This window comes from Cajanus cajan, chromosome 6 (assembly GCF_000230855.2).
Source record: "Cajanus cajan strain Asha chromosome 6, NIPB_CcT2T_4, whole genome shotgun sequence".
Lineage (NCBI taxonomy): Eukaryota > Viridiplantae > Streptophyta > Magnoliopsida > Fabales > Fabaceae > Cajanus > Cajanus cajan.
Genome location: NC_138522.1, coordinates 61,118,853 through 61,143,075, shown reverse-complemented (window position 1 = coordinate 61,143,075; position 24,223 = coordinate 61,118,853). Strand labels below are relative to the sequence as shown.

The following is a 24,223-nucleotide window of genomic DNA, read 5'->3' as shown; positions in this document are numbered from 1 at the left end:
CGTACCAAAATAGTATGGAAACTCAACTTCTCAACTAATTTTTATTTATTTTATACTTAATTATAAAAAAAATTGTTGTCTCGATGAGTTAGTCGACAGACACTGAGTCACTGACCCACTGCAACCTTTTTCTTGATTGACTAAAATGAGACAGACAAAAATGGGCTGGTGGGTTGAAAAATCCCAGCTCAGCCCACCTTAGAGAGTGGTTACATGGGTCATCCCATTAGACCTAGCCACCACTGGAGATTCAGAAGATGGGTATTTTAAAATATCATAAAAACAAATAAAAAAAAGTAAAAATGTGAAGATAAAAAAGGGGATGTGAATACCATGGCCCATGGGCCAAAATATAATCACAATCAAGTAGCACTGCTTTTATAAATTTTGTTTTTATAATATCACTAACATTTTAACATATACATTTCACATGTTAAATATTTATTGTATAATTAAAATTTATCATAAAAACTTATATAATTTATATATATGAATGTATAATTTATATTTAAAACTTATATAATAAATATTTTTAAGTATATAAATTATATTTAAAATTTAAAATAAACAATTTATATTATAATACAAAATTATTTTTAATTGTTAATAATTTATTTTAAAAAATTTAAAATTTAATTCATAAACATCATAAATGAAAATTTTGATCGGATAAGAAATTATAAAATATGTTTAATATATAAAAGTTAATTAAAGTTTCGAATAAAACAAGTTTGACGATGCTAATACTTTGGTTAAATACCACTATTAACATGCTTATTTTTTAACTACAAATTATTCGAAACAATTTTGTACTTCTAATAATTATTTCTATTTATTTTCATACATTCTATAAACTCTGCACGGCATTTGGTCTTTCCTTATTGCAACCAAAAAAAGTGATCAATTAACACTGATCTTCCCTCCCAACGGCAAAATAAAATGCATTTAGATTTTGACAAACTTCACTATAAGGCAAACTATTTTACACTCACTTCACCAGATGACTACATTGGTTCAGAATTTGGTATAAAAGTACATCAGATGCAGTGGCTAAAGATGTAAAAATTCAAGTCATCAAAGAAAGGAAAGGGAAATTGATTTGTACATCCTGGCAGCAAGTTTTAGCGGGATTTCTAAGCATCACTTATAACTTGCAATTGAATTTAAAAGCTTGGTAATTGTTGGTATGATATTGCACTCCATCAATTTGTAATGAGAGATACTGAATAAGATGAGGCAGCTGAAGAGTCTATAGGTGGAGACGAGGCTAGCAAATCATAGCCATCAAGAAGATTGCTGCATAACTGAATCATAGGATCAAAGCATGCTCTAACACTGTTGATTTCTGGAATGGTTGACTTTATCTTGTGCGGTCAAATGAGAACCAGGCATTGCCGTTGCAGAGAGGAAGACTACTAAGTAGGAAGAGCTATTAAGATTTAAATGTTGCATATGCATGAAACAAAAATAATACAAGGCATGCAAAAGCCACATTCATTACATCAATAATTATGCCGTTTAGGTATAAAAAAATTTAAAATTAGTTTTCCTACAAGCTAAAAAAATCAATGTTTACAAAGAGATAAACATGTGCCTAAAATCTAATTGATAGGGTGCAGGCCCCTGTTAGACAAGTATGTTAGGCAAGTCTACAAGAGGAAGGCCCAACGGAATTAGATAATAATAAGGATTAGAAAAGAGAGGCAGAAACTATATATAGGAGAAAATAATTAGAAAGAGGGTGTGAAAAATAGAGTATTGTTAAGGAAGTTATTGGTTTCCTTGAACTAGCATGACAACATTGTTCTATTTATTTTTATCTATCATCAATAAATAAATATTATTCTTCCTTCTTTTCCTGTTTTCTTGGTTCGGGTTTTATCACTCATCGTACTATACTATGTTGACACAAAGACCATAATACTGAGCACAGTTGTGCCTTTGAAACATAAAGGTAAACAGGAATAATAAAATGAAGAGATAGAAAATAAGTAAACAATGAAACATTTACACTGTTAATCAACATTTAACGTCTACAACAATCACTCAGAATGTCTTCATCCGAGTGCAACCTCCAGATCTGTTATAGGCTTATAGTTCATAACTTCATATACATATATCAAGGTAGAAAGACCACTGATAAATGAAGAATTTAGCCAGGGTTGGGTGCCCTAGCATGAGAATCTGACATTTAAATAAGATAAGCAGAGACCCCTAGATCAACTACAAATTTTAACTAACCTTACCCAAATAAATAAATTATAATGCCCAAAATTAAATGTTAATATAATATTTTGGAATTGAACTAAATTTCACAAGTTGAGAGCCGGTTTATGTGGCTTTTGCCAAGATATTTCATAGAAAAACATGTCACAATACGGTTTTGCATTATTCCCCCAAACATAAGCATCTTGGAAGTAGTTCAGTTTTGATACTATGATCCCCAACTTGGTCCATTATTTACGGTTTTGTGCTTATGCAAAACCAATTCATGGAAGTTATAGTACTCTTAGTCTAACAGCATAAGTACACAGACAATATTAGAATCAATCGACACCATTTTAAGAGTTTCACATTTAACACCAACTTTAGTCCATTCATTTGGTTTAATCTAATAGCTAAAAAGCATACAAATCTTATATGTGAAGTCGGACATTAATTAATTAGGGTAAAAAGTTCGTATTGGGTTTGGGAGTGAAAGACAATAGATGTTTCTATAACTGTTAACAGTTTGAAATAAGACATTTCCTCTTGTTTACAAGGATATGAGGCATAGAGTTATGATCCCCACGTTCTTTGGTAAAGTTATTCTCTAATTTTGCATATTGGCTTCTTTCAAAAAACAAATCTCAATAAAAGCCTCCAATTCTCATTCATCCGCATATGATCTTTTCCCCATCTTCCTCATTCTTGGAGCATTAGGTATTTCATATCTCCTGTACTTTTCACTATTCAACTTTTATTTATTTGGGTGGAAGAAAAATTAATGGCACTCTCAACTTACCTACTCTTGTAGTTACTCCAATCCTAATTACCTAAAATATCTAATAATTAAATGCCCTATTTTGTGAATCAAACTTTCTTTTACGCATACTTTATTTATAAATGCTTTAAATTAAAATTAAAAACCAAAGAATTTATTTCCATTTTCTTCTCAGGGTATGTGACCGTCAATTATGATAAAACACAAATGGGTTTGGCCCTTCTAAAAATATAAATTTGGATGGAAATAATATATATATACACACACATACAAGATAACGAAAATTCTGTCCGTTCAAGAAAGTTGATATTAATCCAATTCCTCGCAGAAGGTGATATGAATTGGCTCTCTAATGAATGTTGACATAAAATTTGCTTCTACATCAAATGCTTTATTAGCTACTCCCATGGTTCATAAACAAGATGATTTTGACGTCGCTCTCAATTTTCAATAGTTGAGGACTAATAAATTGATGTTAGTTTTCTTCAAAGAATCAAATTACTCGATATTTTATATTTTTCATGTATGAAAGTATGAATTAAACCAAACTTAAGTAATACAATTACCATTTATTTAAGTACTCGATTTGACCTTATTCTATTTAAGAACTGAGTAAAATTTAGTTTTGTAAATAATCAATACACTGGGAAAACGGGACTTTCATTGAAAAGATATTGACAACATAATAAAAACATAATCTTAGAGCAAACAATAAAGCATATATTGTGGGTGTAGGTGAAGTGAGAAAAGTATTTATTTTTTGCTCTCTTCTCTACGTAAAGGTGTTGAGTTAAAACCCTTAATGTAATTTTCCTTTTAGCTAATTCATTCATGGTCTCTTTGAGTGAGAGGAAAGAAAATATGCTATAAAATGTATTTTCTTTTATTTGGTTAAAGAAAAACTTGACTCACGGGGAAAAAATCATTTTTCTTTCTTTCTATTTTCTCTTAAATTGATTTCCATTCTTCTCAAACAAGCAGAGGGTAAATGATTGTTTTTATAAACAGATAAGTGATAATAAAAAGAGTAAACTTAATCTTGAGATCATTAATTAAGGGCTCTTAATGTAAATTAGTATTGTAAGAAATTAGTAATTAGTATCTTAAGAAATTAGTGCATAAATATACAAAAGTAGTGCCAAAATCTATCAGCTCCTTTTAAATAAAAGGTGATTTGCAACCACCAGTGTAGCAGTTTATTGCAATACCAATCTCTTTATTTTGGAATAGAGCTTAATTTAGCTTGTTGAAAGAATTTTTTTCAGGATTAACCCAGATTGGTAACTTTGAACTTTGGATTCTAATGGATGGGAGTTTCGCGATTACTCAACTTAAATAAGTCCCGATTATAAATATCTAGGTAGATGAGACAAGCGCTTACATGTTAATTCATCTTCCTAATCTGTTTCTATTCTATTGTTCCTAACAACTATTGATGTCATATAATATATGGATAATTAACAGACTAACATATATATGAACCTAAACCTTACGCATTATCCATACCTTGGTCTGTCCATTGTGCCACATCTCTTTCGCTATGAATCCAAACTTCAGCTAATACCTTATTCCTCAAAACTAATTTACATTGTTTCTCAAGTTCCATTCCTTTTAGTGTTGCTTCAGTATTGACATTCTCAAGCAAAATCTTGTACTTTTCACTCAACTTTTCAAACTCCTTTTTATAGTCAGATTGGAGCTGCAATAACTGTCTCACAAAGAAACAAAAGTAAGCTGAAAGTAGAAGGAATCAGAATCTAAAAGATGAGATTTAAGAAAAGGGCGGGGAAAGAGAAACAGATTGCTGCTCGTACCTTTTGCTCATGTATCTTGGAGGCTTCTTCATTCACCTTTTCTATTCTCTCCATTTCAATTAGCAGCGGGTCTGTGAAGGCTTCTTCATTCCCGTTTTCTGTTCTCTCCATTTCACCCGGTAGTGGGTCTGGGTAGGCAAGGTGGGACATTTCAGGAGTGACAGAGTAAGCTTGAGAATTGTCACTGTTCATATATCCAGGAATATTAATTCTGCCAGGTACATGTGTCGTATTTTCATTCATGAGCACACCATTGAAGGGTTGCAGTATCACTGGTGAAACAAAGAAAGAGTTAACTGGTTCTTCCAATATGACTTCAGCCTCATGAATGTAGCAATTATCCTCACTACTAAGATAAAAAATATCATCTAAAGGCCTGTCTGTACTGACTGCATTGTGCTCCGGAGAAGATGGAATAGCAGACATTGCCATCTGCAAGATACAAGGAACAGGCATGAACCCATATGATGGGAATGATTTCAAAGCACTCCGAATAAACATCACATGACCATATATTATTTTATCTTTTCTAATAAAATTTTATGAAAAAAACTATATTCTTTTTCTATTAAAATAAAAAAGAAAACCTTTTTTTTGGCAACCTCATCAAAAAATTTAATAGGTATACTATATTCCAATTATTTTAGAGAAAGAATTAGTAGACGTTAAGGGATTATTTCAAATACACAAAAGAGTACACGGGTATGTTTGTCCCAGCATTTTTTTTCACTTAAGTAACTTATAAGTTAAAGCTAAAAATAAGAACTTAAAAAAATAAGAAAAAGTTGTTTGTTAAATTTCACTTTTTTTAGCTTAAAGGTTTCTCTTCTAGAAGTTATTTGGTATTTTGTTTAAAAAATTCAAATTTATATAAAATTAGTTATTCATCCAATAAAAAAATTATGAATAATTATTGTAATAATAATAAAAACAAATAAAATATTGAAAGTTTAATTTTTAAAATCTAAAAAAAATTACTTAATTAATGATGCTTTATTTAATGATGATTTACAAAAAATATAATATGAATTAAGGAAATTTAAATTATAAAATATTTAAGACATTATATGTTGTTCGATAATATTTTTAAAGAAATAAAAATTTATTTAGGCAAAATCAATAATATTAAATTACATTAAAAAAATATTCAAAAAGTATTATACAGGAAAAAAAAAAACTCAATAAAATAATAAACATTTCATGCAAATATTATATCACATTTGCTCATGTAAAGGCCATTAGGCTAAACATGCAGTTAAACCACAAGCTCACCATTATCATTCAATAGAAAAATAGGTGGAAAAAGGATAGCCTAGATTGAACTTCAAAATATTTTGCTAGAAACTAATATAATGTAGAAAAACGAATCTAAAAGCTTAACTTCCCAAGTGATTGCATAATGACTTTCAAAATTGTAGCAATGATCACAAAGCAACAGGAAGTTGACCAGATTTTGTTGCATTGCAACACAAGATTATCAATAAACACTAAAAATAGTATCAAAAGACTTGTACAAAAGCTACTAACCTGAGCAGTTGACTCACCACTTACAGGACCCATTACACTGTATGATTGTCTGCCCTCGGGAACAGCAGCACTAACGCAAGTTACAGCATCTATCTCAACACTGTCAAGCTGCACAGGATGAGTAAACGTATTCATAGCATTGTCAGTAGCAACATCTTCATTCACTAAAAAATGAGGATCTTCAGAAACTATGCCATCAGATTGTGTAATATCTGTACTTCTAACAGGACTCTTTATTTCCAAAGAACCTGTAACAGGGTTGACATCATTACTCCAGTGCTCAATGGATGAATATTCTGCTCTTATTAAGGTCATAGAATTCATTCCATCATCTTCTGAGCAAGATTCCATGGAGATAGCATCTGCTTCCACAGGAAAACTACTGGGTGTCTTTGGAGATAAACAAACTTCATTAGTCTGGTCTTGGGAAACCCCTGTTGGGGGAGTTTTCATTTGAAGATCATGTTCGTTTGTGACAGATTTCACAAGTTTTGAAGCACAAGTACCCAGAAAATCCTTCTGCTTCTCTGCCAAATCATTCAGCTCAGGTTTGTTGGAATCTGAAGCACCATTTACATCACATTTCTCAACACAAATTCCATTTTGTAAATAATTTGAAAATTCCTTCACGTGCTTCCACAGTTCTGAGTAAACATCTGTGGCTTCCTCTTCCTTACAATTGAAATTCAAGTACAGTTTTGCAAGGGCGAGTGAATCCTTCCTATCAATCTTGTGTTTCAACAAAGAAGCTGCTAGCCAACACTGAAGATAAACATTTCATCACACAACTATCATGCTTAAAGACTAGTAATATTTGCTTCACAGAACAATATTTGCTTCATAAAACAAGTATTGTCCAAACATGTAGATATTAGCATAAACAACACTGCAAAAAAGGAGCAACAACCAAAAACACCTTTTGCAACATATACAGTACAGCAGGCAATTCAAACTCCAATGAGAGTTTTGCCCAACCATACACTACGATCTGGGCCCAAAAAAAAAAAAGAGAGAGAGAGAGAGAGAAAATGCAACACAAATCTCAGCTTATTTTGAGATTGCTGGAATTTTTATCTTCTTTTAAGGAAGATATCCCCTAGGTTCCAAGTTGGATAGTACCTCTTGGATACTCTTGAAATTTAGGTTTAAAATTTAACTTGATCTCACAGAACCAGCTTGTAAAATAAGAACTGTCCAAGCTTCAAAGGCTCTATTTAAGTCATATCTTAGTCAATGTGAGATTATACACCACCCTTGCTGCAATTCAATTAGCCTCCAAAGAGACCGCAACTAATTGTAATCAAGGCAGCTTTCCAATAAATACCATACTAAAAAAAAAATCAGAGAGAAAATAAGGGTTTGGAAGTGTGAGAGCAGAACACCGAATTAGATACAAAATAAAAAGGTTTTAGATGAAGCATTATATCAATTGATCCCAACTTACACCGCCATTTATACCAGATTATATGTAGGAGAGATATTTTCAGCATATTTTGTTAATCAATTACCTTAATAGACAAACCAACCACCTCCCCCCCCCCCTCCCCCCTCCCAAAACAATGAACAACATTGGATCACTCAATCAATTACCTTAATTTAGCAGTCAACATTTTCATCATTCTAACAACTTTTCCCAACAGCTTTCCAAATTCTTAACAGGTAGGAAGTATGGCTATAAAATGTAGAAACTAGAAAACATTTCCTCAAAATCCGACTATTGTTAGCCATACCTTGTCTGAGTCAGGTATGCAGTATGAACAACTGGAACCAAGAAACAGACAAGCTAGCAAGCATTCAAAAATTATTGACAATTAAAAAAAGAAAGTTCTAGTGGCTCCTTTCTTTCTTGACAGAAGCAACGTTTCATCCAGAATCTAAACAAATATGTGACCGGTTACTTATGTTTTTGATATAAAAAAATTAGAGCAAATACTAACCACAGATATTTCAAAAGCCTGTACAGTAGAAACTTCTTGGCAATTAACATTGTAATGTTTGAATATGTGCTCAACAATCCTCTCCGCCACAGCCTTGACATTTTTCTGCATAAGAAATTAAATGATCATGCAAAGCAATCTTTCTGTTACATAAATAGTCATCATCCTAATATAATATTATTATAATTCAATCATAAAAAATTGGGCAATTATTACATAGAAAATGTGATCAATAAAATACAAATACTAACAGTAAAAGTTTCCGAGCAATTAATGCTTTAGAGGATTATATAATACAAATTATTCTACTTTCGAATTCTTTTCTTTTAATAAAATTCCTTCTTTTATTGACAAAGCTCCACAAATGGAACAGATAAGCATGCCTGCCCCATCAGTGTGAAAACTTTTCAAGACAAATCCAATTGTAGTTACTAGCAAAAGACGTCAAGTTATATGGTATTAGTACAGAGTGTTGTTGGGCTGATCATAAACATGCTGTGCTACACTAGTAATTGAGTAACCAGACCTAGATTATTGATGTAAAAGATTTATGAGGTATAACATTTTATTATTGAATTATTTTAGATAATTACTAATATCATATCTTCTTTCTCTCCCACAATCTTTTTAAATATAGTATCAGAACAATACCATCTGGCATGACCTATACCCTATCTCCACTGTATAGATGCCAAAACCTGGGACCCTCTAGTTTTTTGTCCATTTTTTACCGTATCTTTTGTGTCCTGGTTCGCAAACAGATAATTCTCCTCCCAGTGCCTGTATTATCCTCTCTTATCACTATACTTGTTTTAAGATAAACCACATTGGTTAGGAAAAATGGCAAGGTTTTGGGAAGTTGTGCCCAAATCATTTCTAATTCTTTTAAAAGGAGATAAAGCCAAGACTGGTTTGGGGTGATTCAATGTAATACCATTATTGAAAGTTTGAACCAGGAGTCACCAGGAAGTGTACTTGCACTGACTTGGGCAACCAGACCTCCACAAGAAGGTGCCTTTATGAAAGTTCTAACAAAAAAACATGCATGTTTAAGCAAAGGTTAATGAAGTATGTATTGAGACCCTACCGAAAAATGTAGAATGTCACAAAGTCCTGATATATTAGGCTTTGGCAAGCAATTGATGCTATTTGGCATGTCAAGCAGTTTCTTTTTCTCTGTAAATTGCATGCTTGTTGCAGTTGCTTGTGCTGTCTCATTGGTCAAAGGATGCACTGTGGAATCAAGTGCATTAGACAAGCCTTTTGAATTACCTGTGGGCATGAAAATGAATTAGCAGTAGCATGAACCTTTGAGAATAGTTCCCACCAACCTCCACACTCCAAAAAAATATACTTCTGTCATGAATAAAACTAATGTTTGCAAGTAAAAGGTTGATTGAAGAAATAAATAAAAGACTATAAAAGCAGCAGGAAAAAAAATCAGCAGTACCATTTGATTTACTTGCTCTAATGACAACACTGGGATTCTTCTTGCTCTTTAACCTTGTTTTCTGACATTTGGCATCAGCAATATTCTTGGACACTTTCCTGCCCTTTGAATCAACAATATCAGCAGACACCTCCCAGGTCTTAGGATCAATGGCATGATTTAACACTTTCCTCCCATTTGTTTCAACAAAATCCTTGGACACTTTCCTCCTCATGGGGTCAACTTTATCCTTGGTCAATCTCCTCCACATAGGATCAACATTATCCTTGGACACTTTTCTCCTCTTGGGATCAACATTATCCTTTGATGTTGTCCTCTTTCCTATAAAGGTATCATTTTCAAATTCAGATTCTGTTAGTATGTGATCAAACTGTCTTACTGTTTTCCTGATCCTCTGAGATGAAACAGACAAAAATTTCCATGGAGGATGCCTTCCTTCAAGATCACTCCAGGAAAAAGCAGATGGCTTACTGCCCAATTTCTTCATTATTCTTTCTCCTAGCAATAAACTGTTCCTCGCATATTCCCCTTCATTCTGCTGTATTATTGTTATGAATGACAATCCATGACAATCAGTATCATCAGCACCACAAACCAATTGGGATGATAATTCACAAAATACATCACTTAGAAGTGACAGATCAGCAATGTCTGGAGTAGAAACTGACGTGACACTGGCATGTAACTCATCAAGCTTATTGAACAGATAGGAGTTACCCCAATTTAGCAGGGTGTGACAAGTATTCAGGCTCATCAACCGTACATTGCTGTCAAGAGCTATACCCTCTTTTGCAAGCATTAAAACCTTTTCTTCAACAGTGAAATATGAGTACAATCTGAAAACTGAAAACTGTTTGAACTGTGAGCTAATAGACATCCTTTGTAAGCCTCTTAGATCATTTTGTGGGTCCAAATCACTGTCAAACAATATAACTGTATCCACGGAAGAAAGCTTAACGCTAGAGAGACAAGCACGATTTTCCATCAAGAAGACAAATTTTCCAATTTCTTTGTCATTAAATGTGTCTAAAGCAGCTTGCTTTGTTTTGGGGGCATAACTTCTATCATATCGTACATAGCAATCTTTACCAAATCTCTGACAGAGAACATCATCCAAAATATCTCCAATTGATCCAGAACCACAAGTTGACTGCAGTTATTTAAAATGAAAGAGAACTAACTGAATCCTCGAGAATCTTAAAAATACATCAGGTTACAATCATGACATTAAACAACAAAAATATGATACATAGATTTTATGAGAACAGAAATTATCATATTTCTAACCACTTGACAGGCAGTATAAATAATAACTAAAAAATGCCACAGAAATCATATATTGATAAGGTATTTTAATATATAGGAAGAGAGGCTATTTCATATTCAATAAAAAGTCAGCAAGGAAACAAGGCCAACAAAGTACTTGGATTGCCAAAGTATGAGACACCACTTCAATACCCACAAGTATCTGACAATCTACTTTAAAGGGATTTTTTGAAATTACAGTAACACAAGATAAAAGTTTGATGACAGTTTTTATATGCCAGCCCAGGCATTCCTATTTTATTGGGAAACTTCAAAAGAATGCTAGGAAGGTCAGATTCTATCAAAATTCCTGGCATCCTTCTAAGTTGGGTTGTTCCAACCTGCATCAAATGGTAGACAGTAGACTCCAATCACAGCAAGTGGCATACATTTTTCTGCTTTAATTTTATTTTATTCTTTTTTCTAGAAGATTTAGTTAGTTAAGATCAAAATCAGTATTCAAATATGATTAGCTCTTATTCTCCTTTATTTTCTCCCTATCTTCATATCTCCTAGCCATCTCTGCTGTATAAACTCTCATGTAATTTTGATCAATGTACACCAAATATACATAAGTTTCTTCTCCTAAAATTACAATATCAAAATTCATAAATTTAGTCGCATAATTCAAGAGCTCTTTAGTGAATGAAATTGAATTCATGCCCTAAGGCAATAACGGAACATAAGGAAAATGAAAAAGAAAATCATTACTAGGGCAATTCTCAATTAAATTAAATGTAAATTTTATGGGATATTTATCATGCAAGATAATTCCTATTTCAATCAACCTTCCCCTTTTCCCAACAAGGATTAGATGCAGTGGTAAGCAAATCAAACCCCCGAGGAGAGGACTAAAGTTCATACCCTAGAGAAGGCAATTGTTGGAAGAGCATCGTAGTTGCAACAATACCCAAGGTATTAATCTCACAGCAATTCAAAGAGGAACTGGACATATCCTGGTCAAAGACCAAATAAACTGTGTTTTTTATCATTAGGTGCTATGTAAAATTGACCTTATTCCCAACTTTTGGTTGAAAGACAGGTTTCCAGCTATATTGCTCATCCAGCTTCAAGCCACAACAACAATAAATATTCGTTAAAAAAATGTAGATTAGGTAATGAATAAGTTGACTTTTATAGAACAAGTATATGGCAATAATAACCTGACAAGTTAACTAAATTAAAACAACAAAAAAATGTAATTTTTAAACAATGTAATAGCAAGCAATATCTATATTATCAAATCATCCCAAAATTTGGCACACTAAATAAAATATTATTAGGTAAGTAGAGTATTACATTAATGAGGAAACATGCCACAATAGCACAATCAAGCAATCAGCATTAAAGCTCTCTCGATATAACAAGAAGTGAATAAACTCACAAAAATACAAGAAACTAGACAAATAATAAAAAAAATCAAGGGATTTCAATGGATGACTACCTGAAATAATATTAACACCCTTAACTGACGACTTCTTGCCTCCAAAAGGATTTTTTCCAGAAGTTGCAGTTTTCCACTTGCTTTTATATCAATATTTAAATGCTTTTCAACAGGTAGACCTTTAGTAACAAAACTATGCAGTGTTGGATCCAGGAGATAAGGATGGTCACAGCACTGTAAAAATAAACCAAATGCAACTATCATCATGCTGTCTTATTGATGATGCATTTAGTGCTATAGCTTTTATAAAAATTGAAGTATTATCGTGAAAGGAATGCTGAACTAAAAGTTGACAATCAAAAATGTGTGATATATGAGATTTTAGCTAATTTGAAATTATGTTTCTTATCATGTCTACCTTCCTTGTTGAGATAATAAGGTTATGGAGGGCATCAACGGAGTCAGACTTTTGGCCTGAGCATAACAACATTAAGTTTGAAAGTAGCATTGAACAATACTGCTCAAGCTGCAAACTGGAAAGGCAGGCAGGAACCCAATACTCTACAAACTTAGTGGAGTCTGACTTGCACTTAAATACAACATATTTTTCCAGTTGGCTCTTCAAAGTGGAAATGCTACCAGAAATATAAGCTTCCATTTGAGCAATATTTGACCCATGGAGGAACGAAAGTAGTTTGATATAATCAGCTCGATCTTCCTGAAATTCCATCAGATAAAAAGTCAACAGAATGGAAAATACCAATATTGAACACAGGTAGTTTACCTTGATTTGCCCACTAACAAGAAGGAGCCTCATTTCAGCTTTTAGAATATTGATATTGCCCAAGTGTCCTAAAATTCTGGATCGCTGGCATTCATCAATTATTATTGCTTCCCATGGAATGCATCTTAATGCATGTAAGTCCTGTATATCATTTTAAAATATGATAAGCACAAACAGAAAATTAATAATTTTACTTTGAAACTTATTGTAGAATATGTAAAAGCTTAAATTGTTTCTGAAGTCTCTTATCATATGAAGCTGTTAGATATGAAAGTATACCTCAACAATAACATCAGAAGATGATAATAATATTTGAAATAAGATGTCATCATATTCATTCAAAAACTCTAATGCCCTGATGCCACTCCGTACACCTCTGTTTCCCTTGTAAACAACCATATTGGTAGATGGTGCCAAATTTAAGAACTCTGTTTCCCATACAGAGAGGGCAGTAGAAGTTGAGATGATGAGAAAAGGCCTCTTCACATTACAATTCAAAGATAATATAAACAAAATCACCTTCATAACCCGCTCCTGCAAATGTAGTTTAACAATAAATCAGGGACTTTGATAACCATAAGAAATGAGGGGGTGCGATAGTACTAAAGTGAGGAGGTGTATTAGGAAAAATCCATGTCTCACCTATGTTAAGTCATTTAAAGAGTCATTCACTATTTATCCATGCACCAAGTTCAATAGTGTTGAGCATGAGAAAATATATTGAAAAAAACTCAAGTCTCACATTGAAAAGAGATAAGGCTAAAACAAAGTATGTAAGTAGGAAGCAATCTTCTTCACCCTATAAGCTAATTTTATAGGATTGAGATAGATTCAAATTCACTTTTTAAGATTAAAATAGGAACAAAGTGAAAACAAGGCAGCATTTTTGCAATTATTTGTGAAAGAAAAATCTCAAATTAAACAGACCCTAAAGATTGACTCACGCAGCTTTTTTTTATTCATGTTATTTAAAATGAAGTACTTCATACACCCTAAGTTTTATTTAATAACAGAATATCTAAAGATAGGATAAATTACATATTTTATATAGAAAACAAGGATGAACAGCTAAGAAATGAAGTAATTATATAACAACAAAACTAGAGTATATGGAGAGGAAAATGACCTGGTCAATTTGATCATCTGCAATAACAGCACTCTGACCTTCATGCCAACACATGCGAAGCTTGTTCACATAACTCAAATGCTGGTTATAAAATCCTGGTGATTCTCCATATGGCAACTCTGATAATTCAGCAAAGGAAGCTTTTCTCTCCTGCAGTGCCAAACAAAATGCTCATTAGATAAAAATATTTTTAGTATAATCTCCTGCAGTGCCAAGCAAAGGCTGGGAAGACCCATTTTCATCCCAACAGTCAAGATCATGCTTTTGTGTATAATTTCCTTCATTAGTTTAATTCTACTAATAAATGACTCAAATCTCCAATGACAGGTTTTTCCAAATTGACTTGTTATCAATGAGTATTTATTTATCTGGAGAGCAGGAGAAAAAATCTGTCACCAGGAATCAACAATCTCAAACAAGTGAAAAAAAATTCTTTACAATATAAATCATATTGCCATCCCTACCATTTGACTATGGACATAGTTGTCATGCAAAAGAACCCTCATGTTTCATTCATTCACATGATAACCAATCAATTTTTTTAATATAGTCCAGTAACCTCAGTTGAACAAAGCAACAGAAATTTCCATACATATCATAAAACATTACTTCAAACTAATGATGCTTTCACACTTGACGGGTCACAATCATGCGATCCCATTTAATTTTACCTACAACTGCATTAATGTAGAGTTAAAAAAAAATCCAGTTGAATGCATACAGGATATCAGTTCAGGTTAAAATCAAGTTGTTACGTCAGGAAGTAAAAGACATAATGATTTCCTACACCAATAATTTTTTCTGTCTTTTAGAGGCTTATAAAAATCAGTTAATTCATTAGTTGCGTCATAGATAGCATCCCATAATGGTCTGAGTACACCTCGTTAGCTTGTAATAAACCAAAAAAAGTATAAAAAAAAAATGGCATTGTAATAAACAATAAAAGTTATATATATATATATATATATATATATATATATATATATATATATATATATATATATATATATATATATATATCGTTAAACTAAAAGAAGTACCTTGTTAGCTTCAAAATGATTTTTTGGCAGTCTATCTGCTCTCTGGCGACAACTTTCATAATCATATATGAGTTTCATGCCTTCAGGTGATGTCAAGAATGAAGCATCATCTAGCTCCCATGTAACATTATCATAACCAAGACCAGTCCATTTGACAAGCCACTCATATCGGCAAATTGAACCATTGTCACCATGCCCATCAAAATGTTGATCATTTTGTTTTGATAATACAATTTCCCTTTTTAGCAGCAAGCGGTGAGGTATTTTCCAATCTTTTTTCCACCTAACCTGGAAATTTGGAATCTAAAAAAGAAAAAAAATTCATGGATAGTTCCAAAAAAATCAGACTAACAAACCAAAAAACTATTGCTTGTCCCAAGACTATGAAGGGTAACTGAACCTGCAGTTTCCTCTTAAATTTGGCCAAGAGCTTAGGAGCCTCAAGAAGCAATTCTGATTCTAGAATCCAGAGGTTGTGAGCATGAGCGAGGCCATGATACTTGACAAGGTACTTCCTTTGCATCACTAGCAACATGCTACTTATTATCAAAAATAACCTTACATATTATCTTATATAGATTCCATGAACAAGAAATGTAGGTGAAACATAACAGGAGTAAACTCACATTTTAGTCCTTGAAATTATAAGCGAGTTACTTTAGTCCCGTACTTTGTAAAGCATTGTACATTTAGTCCTTTTTATTGCAAATTAAAAGTGGAAAGGGGTTAAAGAAATGACTTTTTGTAAAGCCAGGGGCTAGAGAGAGGATTCTTTGAAGTTAATGACTAAATTGACCAACACTTACAATCTCACAGACTATAATGGGAAGTCTACTTGTTAGCAAATTTCAGGCAGGGTTTATTAGACCATACCATTATTGTTTGAGCCCTCTTCTGTAAAATCCAAGATGGTTGACACTCCTTCAGAAACAGAATGCACACCAAGCTCAATCTTTTTCTTAATGCACCGGATACAATGCCAAAACCCCAAAGGAATGTAATTGAAAGGAAGATTCACACAAGAGGGATGGTACCTCCTTTGACATCCTTTTCCACAGCAACATCTAAAATATAGTTTCACATTAATAATCAAAAGAAAATAAAAACAACAAAAATATGCATTAATTCCCAATTGCCCAAGTCAATTTTAAACAAAATACAGGTACAGATAAAACATTTTCCATTACTTACTGTATAGAAAAGTGTAAGTAGAAAAGGATTTTTTTAAGGAAATGTTTGCTATGGTGCTGATATCTTTTAGAGTTAAATAAGTTTTTAGTCTATGTAATTGGTCAACATTAGTCTTCATCCCTATATTTTTTAAAACCTTTGGGTGCAGTCCTCCAATTTCTGAAATACACAAAAATTAATCCCCCATACTAATTCTATAAGTGTGATTACTTAAGTGTTGTTGGAGATTCCACATCATCTAGTGATAAGGCCAGAGTAATGTATATAAGTGGGAGGAAAACCCACCTTGCAAGCTGTTTTGTAGAATTAAGTTAAACCCAAACTCACATTCAAAAATGATATCAGAATCAATCCTAGGGATTGACATTGAACCTATTGTGTCACCTGCTACTAGGCCAATATCAAACCATCTACAAATGCACAAACTTCACACTTGAGATGTTCAATCCTCAATATGAAGGGGATGTTAGAGATCACATATCAACTAGTGATAAGACCAAAGTAACGTATATAAGTAGGGACAACTCTCTCACCTCACAAAACGATTTTGTAGGGTTGAGTTAAACTCAAACCCACAACCTAGGAGGTGTCTAATACATAGCCACTTGGCATTCACATGTCAACCATGTGGCATCTACATGACTTGGCAAGGGTTGCATATTTTTTTATAAATGTTTTTAATCATTAGAAAATTTTCAGTTTTTGATTCTATTTTCCATGAAATTCAAATTTTGATCTAGTCCTTATTAAATGTCTAACTTGTTTTAGGCATTTTTAAATGTCTTATACTTTCCTTATCTATATCCACATTTGTCTCACCAACATCATAACACAATATTGTTCAAGCTGAAAATAGAACCACATAGCCTACTCTAACAATAAACACGTGACCCAAATCCTAATTGGGCATTAAAACCTCCATGTACCCTCAGTAACTAACGGAGCTCCATCACTTAGAGTTCTAATTAGACAATCTCAACAAACTTAACTATTAACAGGGGCAATGTCATAGATTTATTTAGTGTTAATATAAATGATTGTGAATAGTGAGGAGTTTTGAAGGCCGAGTGTAAAAGGGTGTAAGCATAAACCACTTTAATAACAAAGAAATTTGAGGTTTTATCCCTAATATTATTACAGTTTTGCAGAAGTTGATGAATTAGAGCTCCAAGTATTGGAACTTTGTTACCTATTGAAGGGTGTCAAATAACATGCCTTGGAGGCTTTGACACCCCATATCCCTTATAGTGGTTTCAACTTTCAATGATACTATGCCAGGAGAGGTGAAGGTGGAAGGGAATGGAGAAGAGATTAGAGATTTCAGACATGACTAAAACAAGATAAGATAAAAATAAAAAAATTAATGGTTAAATTGAAATTTGACTTTTATGGGGACTAAAATCAAATTTGAAAATTTCTAGGGAAAAATTACATTTTTAAAATAACACATGCAGCACTTGCCACATGGCTATTTGTTAGACACTAAAGCAACCAAACTATTAACAAAGTTAGTATTGGGGAATATTTTCTATGTATTTCAGAAATTAGAAGACTGAGCCCAAAGACCAAAGTTGACCGACCATACAGGAACTAAAAATATATTTAACCTTGTACTTCTTTACAGCTATCAAAGGAGAAAATAGTAATTGAGAGACAGAGCAAGATTCATCTGGTTATGTGAGACAATAAGGTACCTCCACCCCAAACATAAATAGAAAAAGAAAAAAGAAAATCAAAGGCTCAAATTTGTCTCAGCTTTGTCCAATCTCTTGGCATAATAATAACATAGCTCCACTTAAATCACAATGAGCAAAAAATGTAAGGAGAGCCACCCTTGCAAGTTGCAACTATGAGCATTCTCTCCAATCAAATTCACTTAAAAGTTAAAACCAAAAAAGCTACATCCAAGGACACAAGTTTAAAACATCCTACTCTTTACAAAACTTTCAAAGTGTATTATGATTCATAAGAAACTACTCCTATGTAAAAGAACATAACCAATGACCAAAAAGTCAAAAACTTGAAATAAATCTTTACAAAAGCTTTCAGATACTATAAACTGGAAATAAGTAACAAGTCTAATACTGTCTGAAAATCTTTACCACACAAGTTGTTTATCCCTATAGAGAAGTGGGGTTGATATAGGAAAAAGAATCAATGCAGAGTTGCATTTTTGGTCAAACAGGATTTGTTTATTTTTCCTTCACTTAAATTGTTCAATGATTAATTTCTTAAATAGCAGCCTTCCTCTTCCTACTATCAAATGATATTTATATCTAACTATAGTAGATGAACATCACAAGTAGCTTTTAGCAAGTGCTTCATGTTGACCAAAAGTGTCTAATATACTTGTCAAAAAACCAAAACATAACTGAAATATCAAAATGCAAAGATTCAATATTGTCACCAAGAGTATATAAGATAGCATTGCATATTACACCGAATATACTAAAAATATTCTATACATTACCATTAATGAGGCACATTGCAAAATTAGAAATATCCACATGCAGTTCAGTGCATCTTGAAGCACATTGACATCACGTAAAGAAAGGGATCAGAGAATGCAAAATGACTTTATCTAATAAATAATAAACAAAATTAGATACATATAATTAAGACCCCTACACAAAAACAAGTGGGAGGAAACTATTTAGTACATGACTTTGATAAAATTTGTGCACTCCCGAGCTTTCCTGAAGTCTCAGAGGTTGACCCCGATTTGGGCCATTATAACCATGATTATTTGCAAGAAATAAAGTACAGCAGAAGTTACAGAAGGAAAAAGCAGTAAATGATTTTCAACGTAGCATAGCATTTATAAGGCAGAGGAGAGAACCATAAAAATATAAGGTGAAAAGGGCCAATTATACGGACAGAGGTGAAAATCCAGAAACTCACAAAATTGCTCCACCACGCACGCAATTGGAACACACAACTTCCTTGCTGCCTTTTTTATCTTTCATATAAAGATTTGCTAGTGTCTTATGTTTATGTGCTTTAGCCAATCCCTTGTTGCACCTAGAACGGACATCCCCTCCATCCTAGCAAGATGTATGAGTGCAAATCAACACAACCACTTAGAATAAATGTCAACATAGACTGCTACTCTTGATCCCAAATCAGATTGACAACTAAACTCATTGTATATCATCCCAATGGTACTTTGTATATTTAGATGTGATTAAAATAAACAGTGGCAAATTAAGATACTGTGCAGCATGAGAAGAAAGTATTCTATATATTGCAACTGGAATCACAAAACCTACTTTGTTCATAGCAAGAGTCTCGGCATTCATGTCACAAACAACCGTCTGATTCACTAAAGAAGTAACTGTCATTATATTATATATGCTTGATCACGAACTACCTGAAACATAAAAACGGAGGAATCGGAAAAGCTTAATGTAGATTGTAGAGGGTATAACCTTCCAAAAAATAATTTCGACACTCAAAGCATGTTCTTCTAACTTCATTACTTTAAAGATAAAGTACCATCCGCTTGAACAATCAACGACACGAGACCTTACAGAAAATCATTTTCTTCATTTTGGTAAGATCATGAAAACAGCTTATCAGTAAGAAAAATAAAGTTGGATAATAGTTTACCATACAAATTTTCTTACCATTCACGCTAAACAGAACAATCACAAACCAAAACCCTACTATGTCTTTAAACAATAATAACCCAAACATTACAGTGATCAAAAGCAACTTTTGGTATATACTACGAGTCCGTTCAGTTACCCCCTAGTGTTCAAATAAACCTCAATAAATAAATTACCACAGAATGTTCCACCTCGAACTGCAAAATGTGACAAAAAAAAACTATATATAAAAAGTCTTTGGTTATACTACGAGTATGTTTAGCGAGCTCATGGTGGACAGTGATTTATCAATTATCAATATCAACTTTAACCAAATGGAAAAACCCTATGTGTTTGAAGTTTAGAAAACATTAACTAAGAATGAAAATAGCATGCAGAGGAACGACAATGCAAGGCACATAAAAACCGCGAAGAAGAGTAACCATGGCCATGGCATCGCATCATTTTTCTCTCACCGTGAAATCACTAGCTTCCACTGTACGTTTCACAAAGCACGATGAAAAAGTTTCATTTTTTTTTCTTTCTTTCTTCAAGCTGGAATCTAATATAATGTCTGATTTATTTAATAATATGATATATGAGGCATTAATTTTGGTACATTATTAATTAATTACTTTAAATATTTTTTAATTGATATATTTTTACTTATTTTACTTTTTAATATACAATTTTAATAAATATTTTTAAGTTTTATATTTTTGTTTTTTAAAAAAATAGTTATAATTAAGATAATCTTTTTAATCATTATCTATACATATTATCTATACATATTATAAAGGAGATATATTTTGGTAACCACCTCTTTTGTCTCCACTTTTTAATAGACGATTATACTCCTTGAATAAAAAAAATCTTTTTATATTTTTCTTAAATAACTATCTATAATTTATAATATTTGTTTGTGTGTAACTATTAGAGATACTTCTAGTATTTATAATTAAAATTATTTTTTTAATTATTCTCTTTTTTTATTATTGTCTTTTTTTTATAAATACGATAAATATATTAATTTAACTTTATATATATAATTTAAATTTATTTTTCTAAAATTATCCTAAATTAGATTCATCAATTCACATTTTATATTCTCACATATAATGTCTTCTGTTGAAACTTTATTTTTTTTTTCTCACAAAGTCAAATACTTTTAACATGAAAACACGAAAGAGACTATAATAAAAAATAAAAATAAAAAAAGATCTAAAAAGAATTTTAAAAAATAAGTATAAAAATTAAAAAATGTGTGTTAAATTATGTAAATTAAAAATGATTAATAGAAATAAATATAAAAATTAAAAATAAATATTTTTAATTATAAAAATTAAAAGATAAAATAAATAAAATTAGACACCGAAAAATATTTATCTTTCTTAATTTAAAAAATATATTATTTATTATAATAGAATGAGAAAGATTACTATCACAAATTTTAATAGTCTTAATTATTATTAAAAATTATAAAAACATTATGATTCTTATCTCTTATTTAATAAAACAAGTCATGATTTTTATTTTAAAATAATAATATTCAATATCAATAAAAAAAAACATACAAATGAAAAAAAAAATGTATAATGCTACTGTTAAAAGAATATTATATTAGCCGATGACTAATCTCTTCGTTACGAAGGAGACACCTCAAATGGTAGGATAGCTGTCCCAAGATTTAACGCGCTGCATATACAAGGCATGATTCAAACCCCTGACCTTGCTTAAACGTGAATCAACCCCTACCGCTGAACAATATACTTGAGATTTTCATAAATTTCTTTTTGGCACTTATATAAAAAGGATAAATATTAAATTATTCACAGCTAATCACTTTTTTTGTCTTTGATAAGCTACTTTAATATCTTGTAAGTTGTTTAACTATCTTATGAGTTAAATTTAATCAAAATAAACTTTATACACATTTAAGTTTATTTTCATGTTAGCGTAACAAGTATTTTAATTTTTTGGTTATCAATTTTTTCCTGTTTCTATCTTTATCCTATTAATTTACCTAAAATCTCTCTTATTACTTTTTAATTAATCATTACATTTTTTTATTTTAATTAAATTTTTATTTATTAAACTAAAGTCGATAATAGTCGAAATTATAAGGGTAATATTATTTTAAAATAATATTATTAAAAGATATTTACATATTAATTTTATATATTAAATATAAACAATTATCTTAAACGATAATATTTTTAAAAATTATTATTCTAAAAAAGTATTTTAGAGATTCTCTTATATAATTTATTTGTTATTTATTATATTTATTTATAAATTAATTTTTAATATTTAACAAATAACTCATTTGCCACAATGTTATACACACGAACTCATTTGGCACTCATTATTTTATAAAGTGTATGTTATAAATCACATGGCACTTATAAGGATGTAAGAATTATCAAAAGTTTTACAAGATTAACTTCTTATTAATGTGGTGTTATATATGTCCTCACACCACACAAAAAAAGGCTAGGCTACTAGTAAATTTGTGCCTCATCTAGTAGATAAATGTTATTAAACTATTTTTATAATATTATCAATGTTTTTAAAATTAAAATGATATAGATGTTAATTCAAAGTTCAATGGTTCAATCATATATTAATAAAATAATAATAATTTTTATTATCAATACAAAAGTAATATTAAATAAATATAAGTTATAATTTTATAACACTAAATATTAAAATAAAAATTATATTTATAAATTATTATCATTTAATATACATAGTAAAATTTTAAATTATATATAATATAATTTTTAAGTTCTGATAGAATATAGTAATGTCCACTAATAATAATAAATTTATATTTAGAATAAAAAATATCAAATTAATATAATATATACTAAAAAAATAAGTTATTTTAATTTATAATTTGTATTAAATATTATATTTATTAAGATATTTTAATTAAATTTTTAAAAAGCTTAAAAAAAACTAATTAGACTAGTTAAAACTGATTTTGTTTGTTTCAGGACCGGTTTTTCTAGATTTTTACTGGTTCAATGTAGAACGATTTTTTGGTTAAATTGAACTAGTCGATAACTAATTCTCAGTCAAACCATTACGACTAATTGTTTCGGTCTGATTTTCACCACTATGATAATTATTCTACCACATCTAAGATGAACATGTTTAGAGAAACACATCCTACGACTTTAATCTCGCATCAATCTTATTGTTAAGTGATGAATCTTTAATCAATCTCAATTTTACCTATTGAACAAAGGTTGAATAGGAATTAGAAAATGATGAAAAATAACACTAATCATCATCGCAACCTTTTCACAATATTGTAATTGTAATCACAAAAAAATGCACAATCACTACTAAACATCACATATTACAAGGGGAAAAAGGTATGATTTATCACAAAAACACACCAAAAGACTAATCACCCCTTGTATAATGTCTATCACATAGTGGTTAACTAGTTATCAATAATGAACTCATATTTTAATAAAAAGGTCATATTTTCCCCACACCACAATTTATACTAAATAACATATGATTGCAATAAAACTTTAAATAATACATGTTCACTCTTAAAATAATTTCGTTTATATTGAAACTAAAACAATAACACCCTAATTTTTATTTTTTTTTAATATCTCAACATAATAAAATATTTCATCATCATCAAATGACTAAGATATGAGAAATAACAAAAAAACCTAATTAACATACAAAAGTGTAATCGAGATTAGGATCCTACCTTTCATCCATGCTATCGTTGCTCACACAAATCAAAATAATGATTTGCTCACTAATTTCAATCCCACAAACTTTGTTGATCATAGACAAAATAACCTAAAACATGTGATAGTCAATCACCTTGTCCTTAAAAACTTATTGGTGAGGTATACAAGCTCACAAAGATTTAACCGGTTCTTCTCAGATTTTGTTGAGGTGACAAAACTAAGAAGATCATCTTTTTAAACAAATCCAAAATCCTAGAAAATTCAAGAAGGGGAGAAAAAACAATGAATTTTAAAGAAAGTAAGTTTCAAATGAAGGTATAAATAAATTATAGCATTAATTGAAAGTTATCACATATATTAATATACATTA

At 31.0% G+C, this 24,223-nt stretch overlaps 1 protein-coding gene across 13 annotated transcripts; it reads right to left on the bottom strand.

Annotated features, from left to right (window-relative positions):
* Positions 1-944: 944 nt before the first annotated feature.
* LOC109795700 (uncharacterized) lies at positions 945-24,079 on the bottom strand. Of its 13 annotated transcripts, none has more exons than XM_020355207.3 (18): positions 23,868-24,079; positions 19,811-19,911; positions 19,443-19,585; positions 16,224-16,414; positions 15,751-15,875; positions 15,351-15,653; positions 14,311-14,460; positions 13,464-13,718; positions 13,185-13,325; positions 12,819-13,118; positions 12,461-12,634; positions 9,712-10,861; positions 9,349-9,533; positions 8,262-8,366; positions 6,325-7,086; positions 4,798-5,229; positions 4,490-4,691; positions 945-1,415 (listed from the first exon to the last, which is right to left on the bottom strand). In XM_020355207.3, the coding sequence occupies exons 2-18, from the start codon at positions 19,880-19,882 to the stop codon at positions 1,330-1,332; spliced, it is 4,776 nt and encodes a 1,591-aa protein (XP_020210796.2). In that variant the 5' UTR covers positions 19,883-19,911; positions 23,868-24,079; the 3' UTR covers positions 945-1,329. The 13 variants fall into 13 exon arrangements, with proteins under 13 accessions (XP_020210796.2, XP_020210793.2, XP_082915351.1 ...); XM_020355204.3 differs by lacking the exon at positions 23,868-24,079 and adding an exon at positions 20,605-20,692; XM_083059225.1 differs by lacking the exon at positions 23,868-24,079 and adding an exon at positions 20,572-20,590.
* Positions 24,080-24,223: the final 144 nt, after the last annotated feature.

Excerpts from the sequence above, each read along its gene's own strand:
- LOC109795700 (XM_020355207.3), bottom strand. The coding sequence starts at position 19,882 with ATGACAGTTACTTCTTTAGTGAATCAGACGGTTGTTTGTGACATGAAT. Across the intron at positions 8,367-9,348 it reads GTGACATTCTACATTTTTCG|AAAAATGTCAAGGCTGTGGC; the intron begins GTAGGGTCTCAA and ends TTTCTTATGCAG. Across the intron at positions 5,230-6,324 it reads GTGGTGAGTCAACTGCTCAG|ATGGCAATGTCTGCTATTCC; the intron begins GTTAGTAGCTTT and ends TGTATCTTGCAG.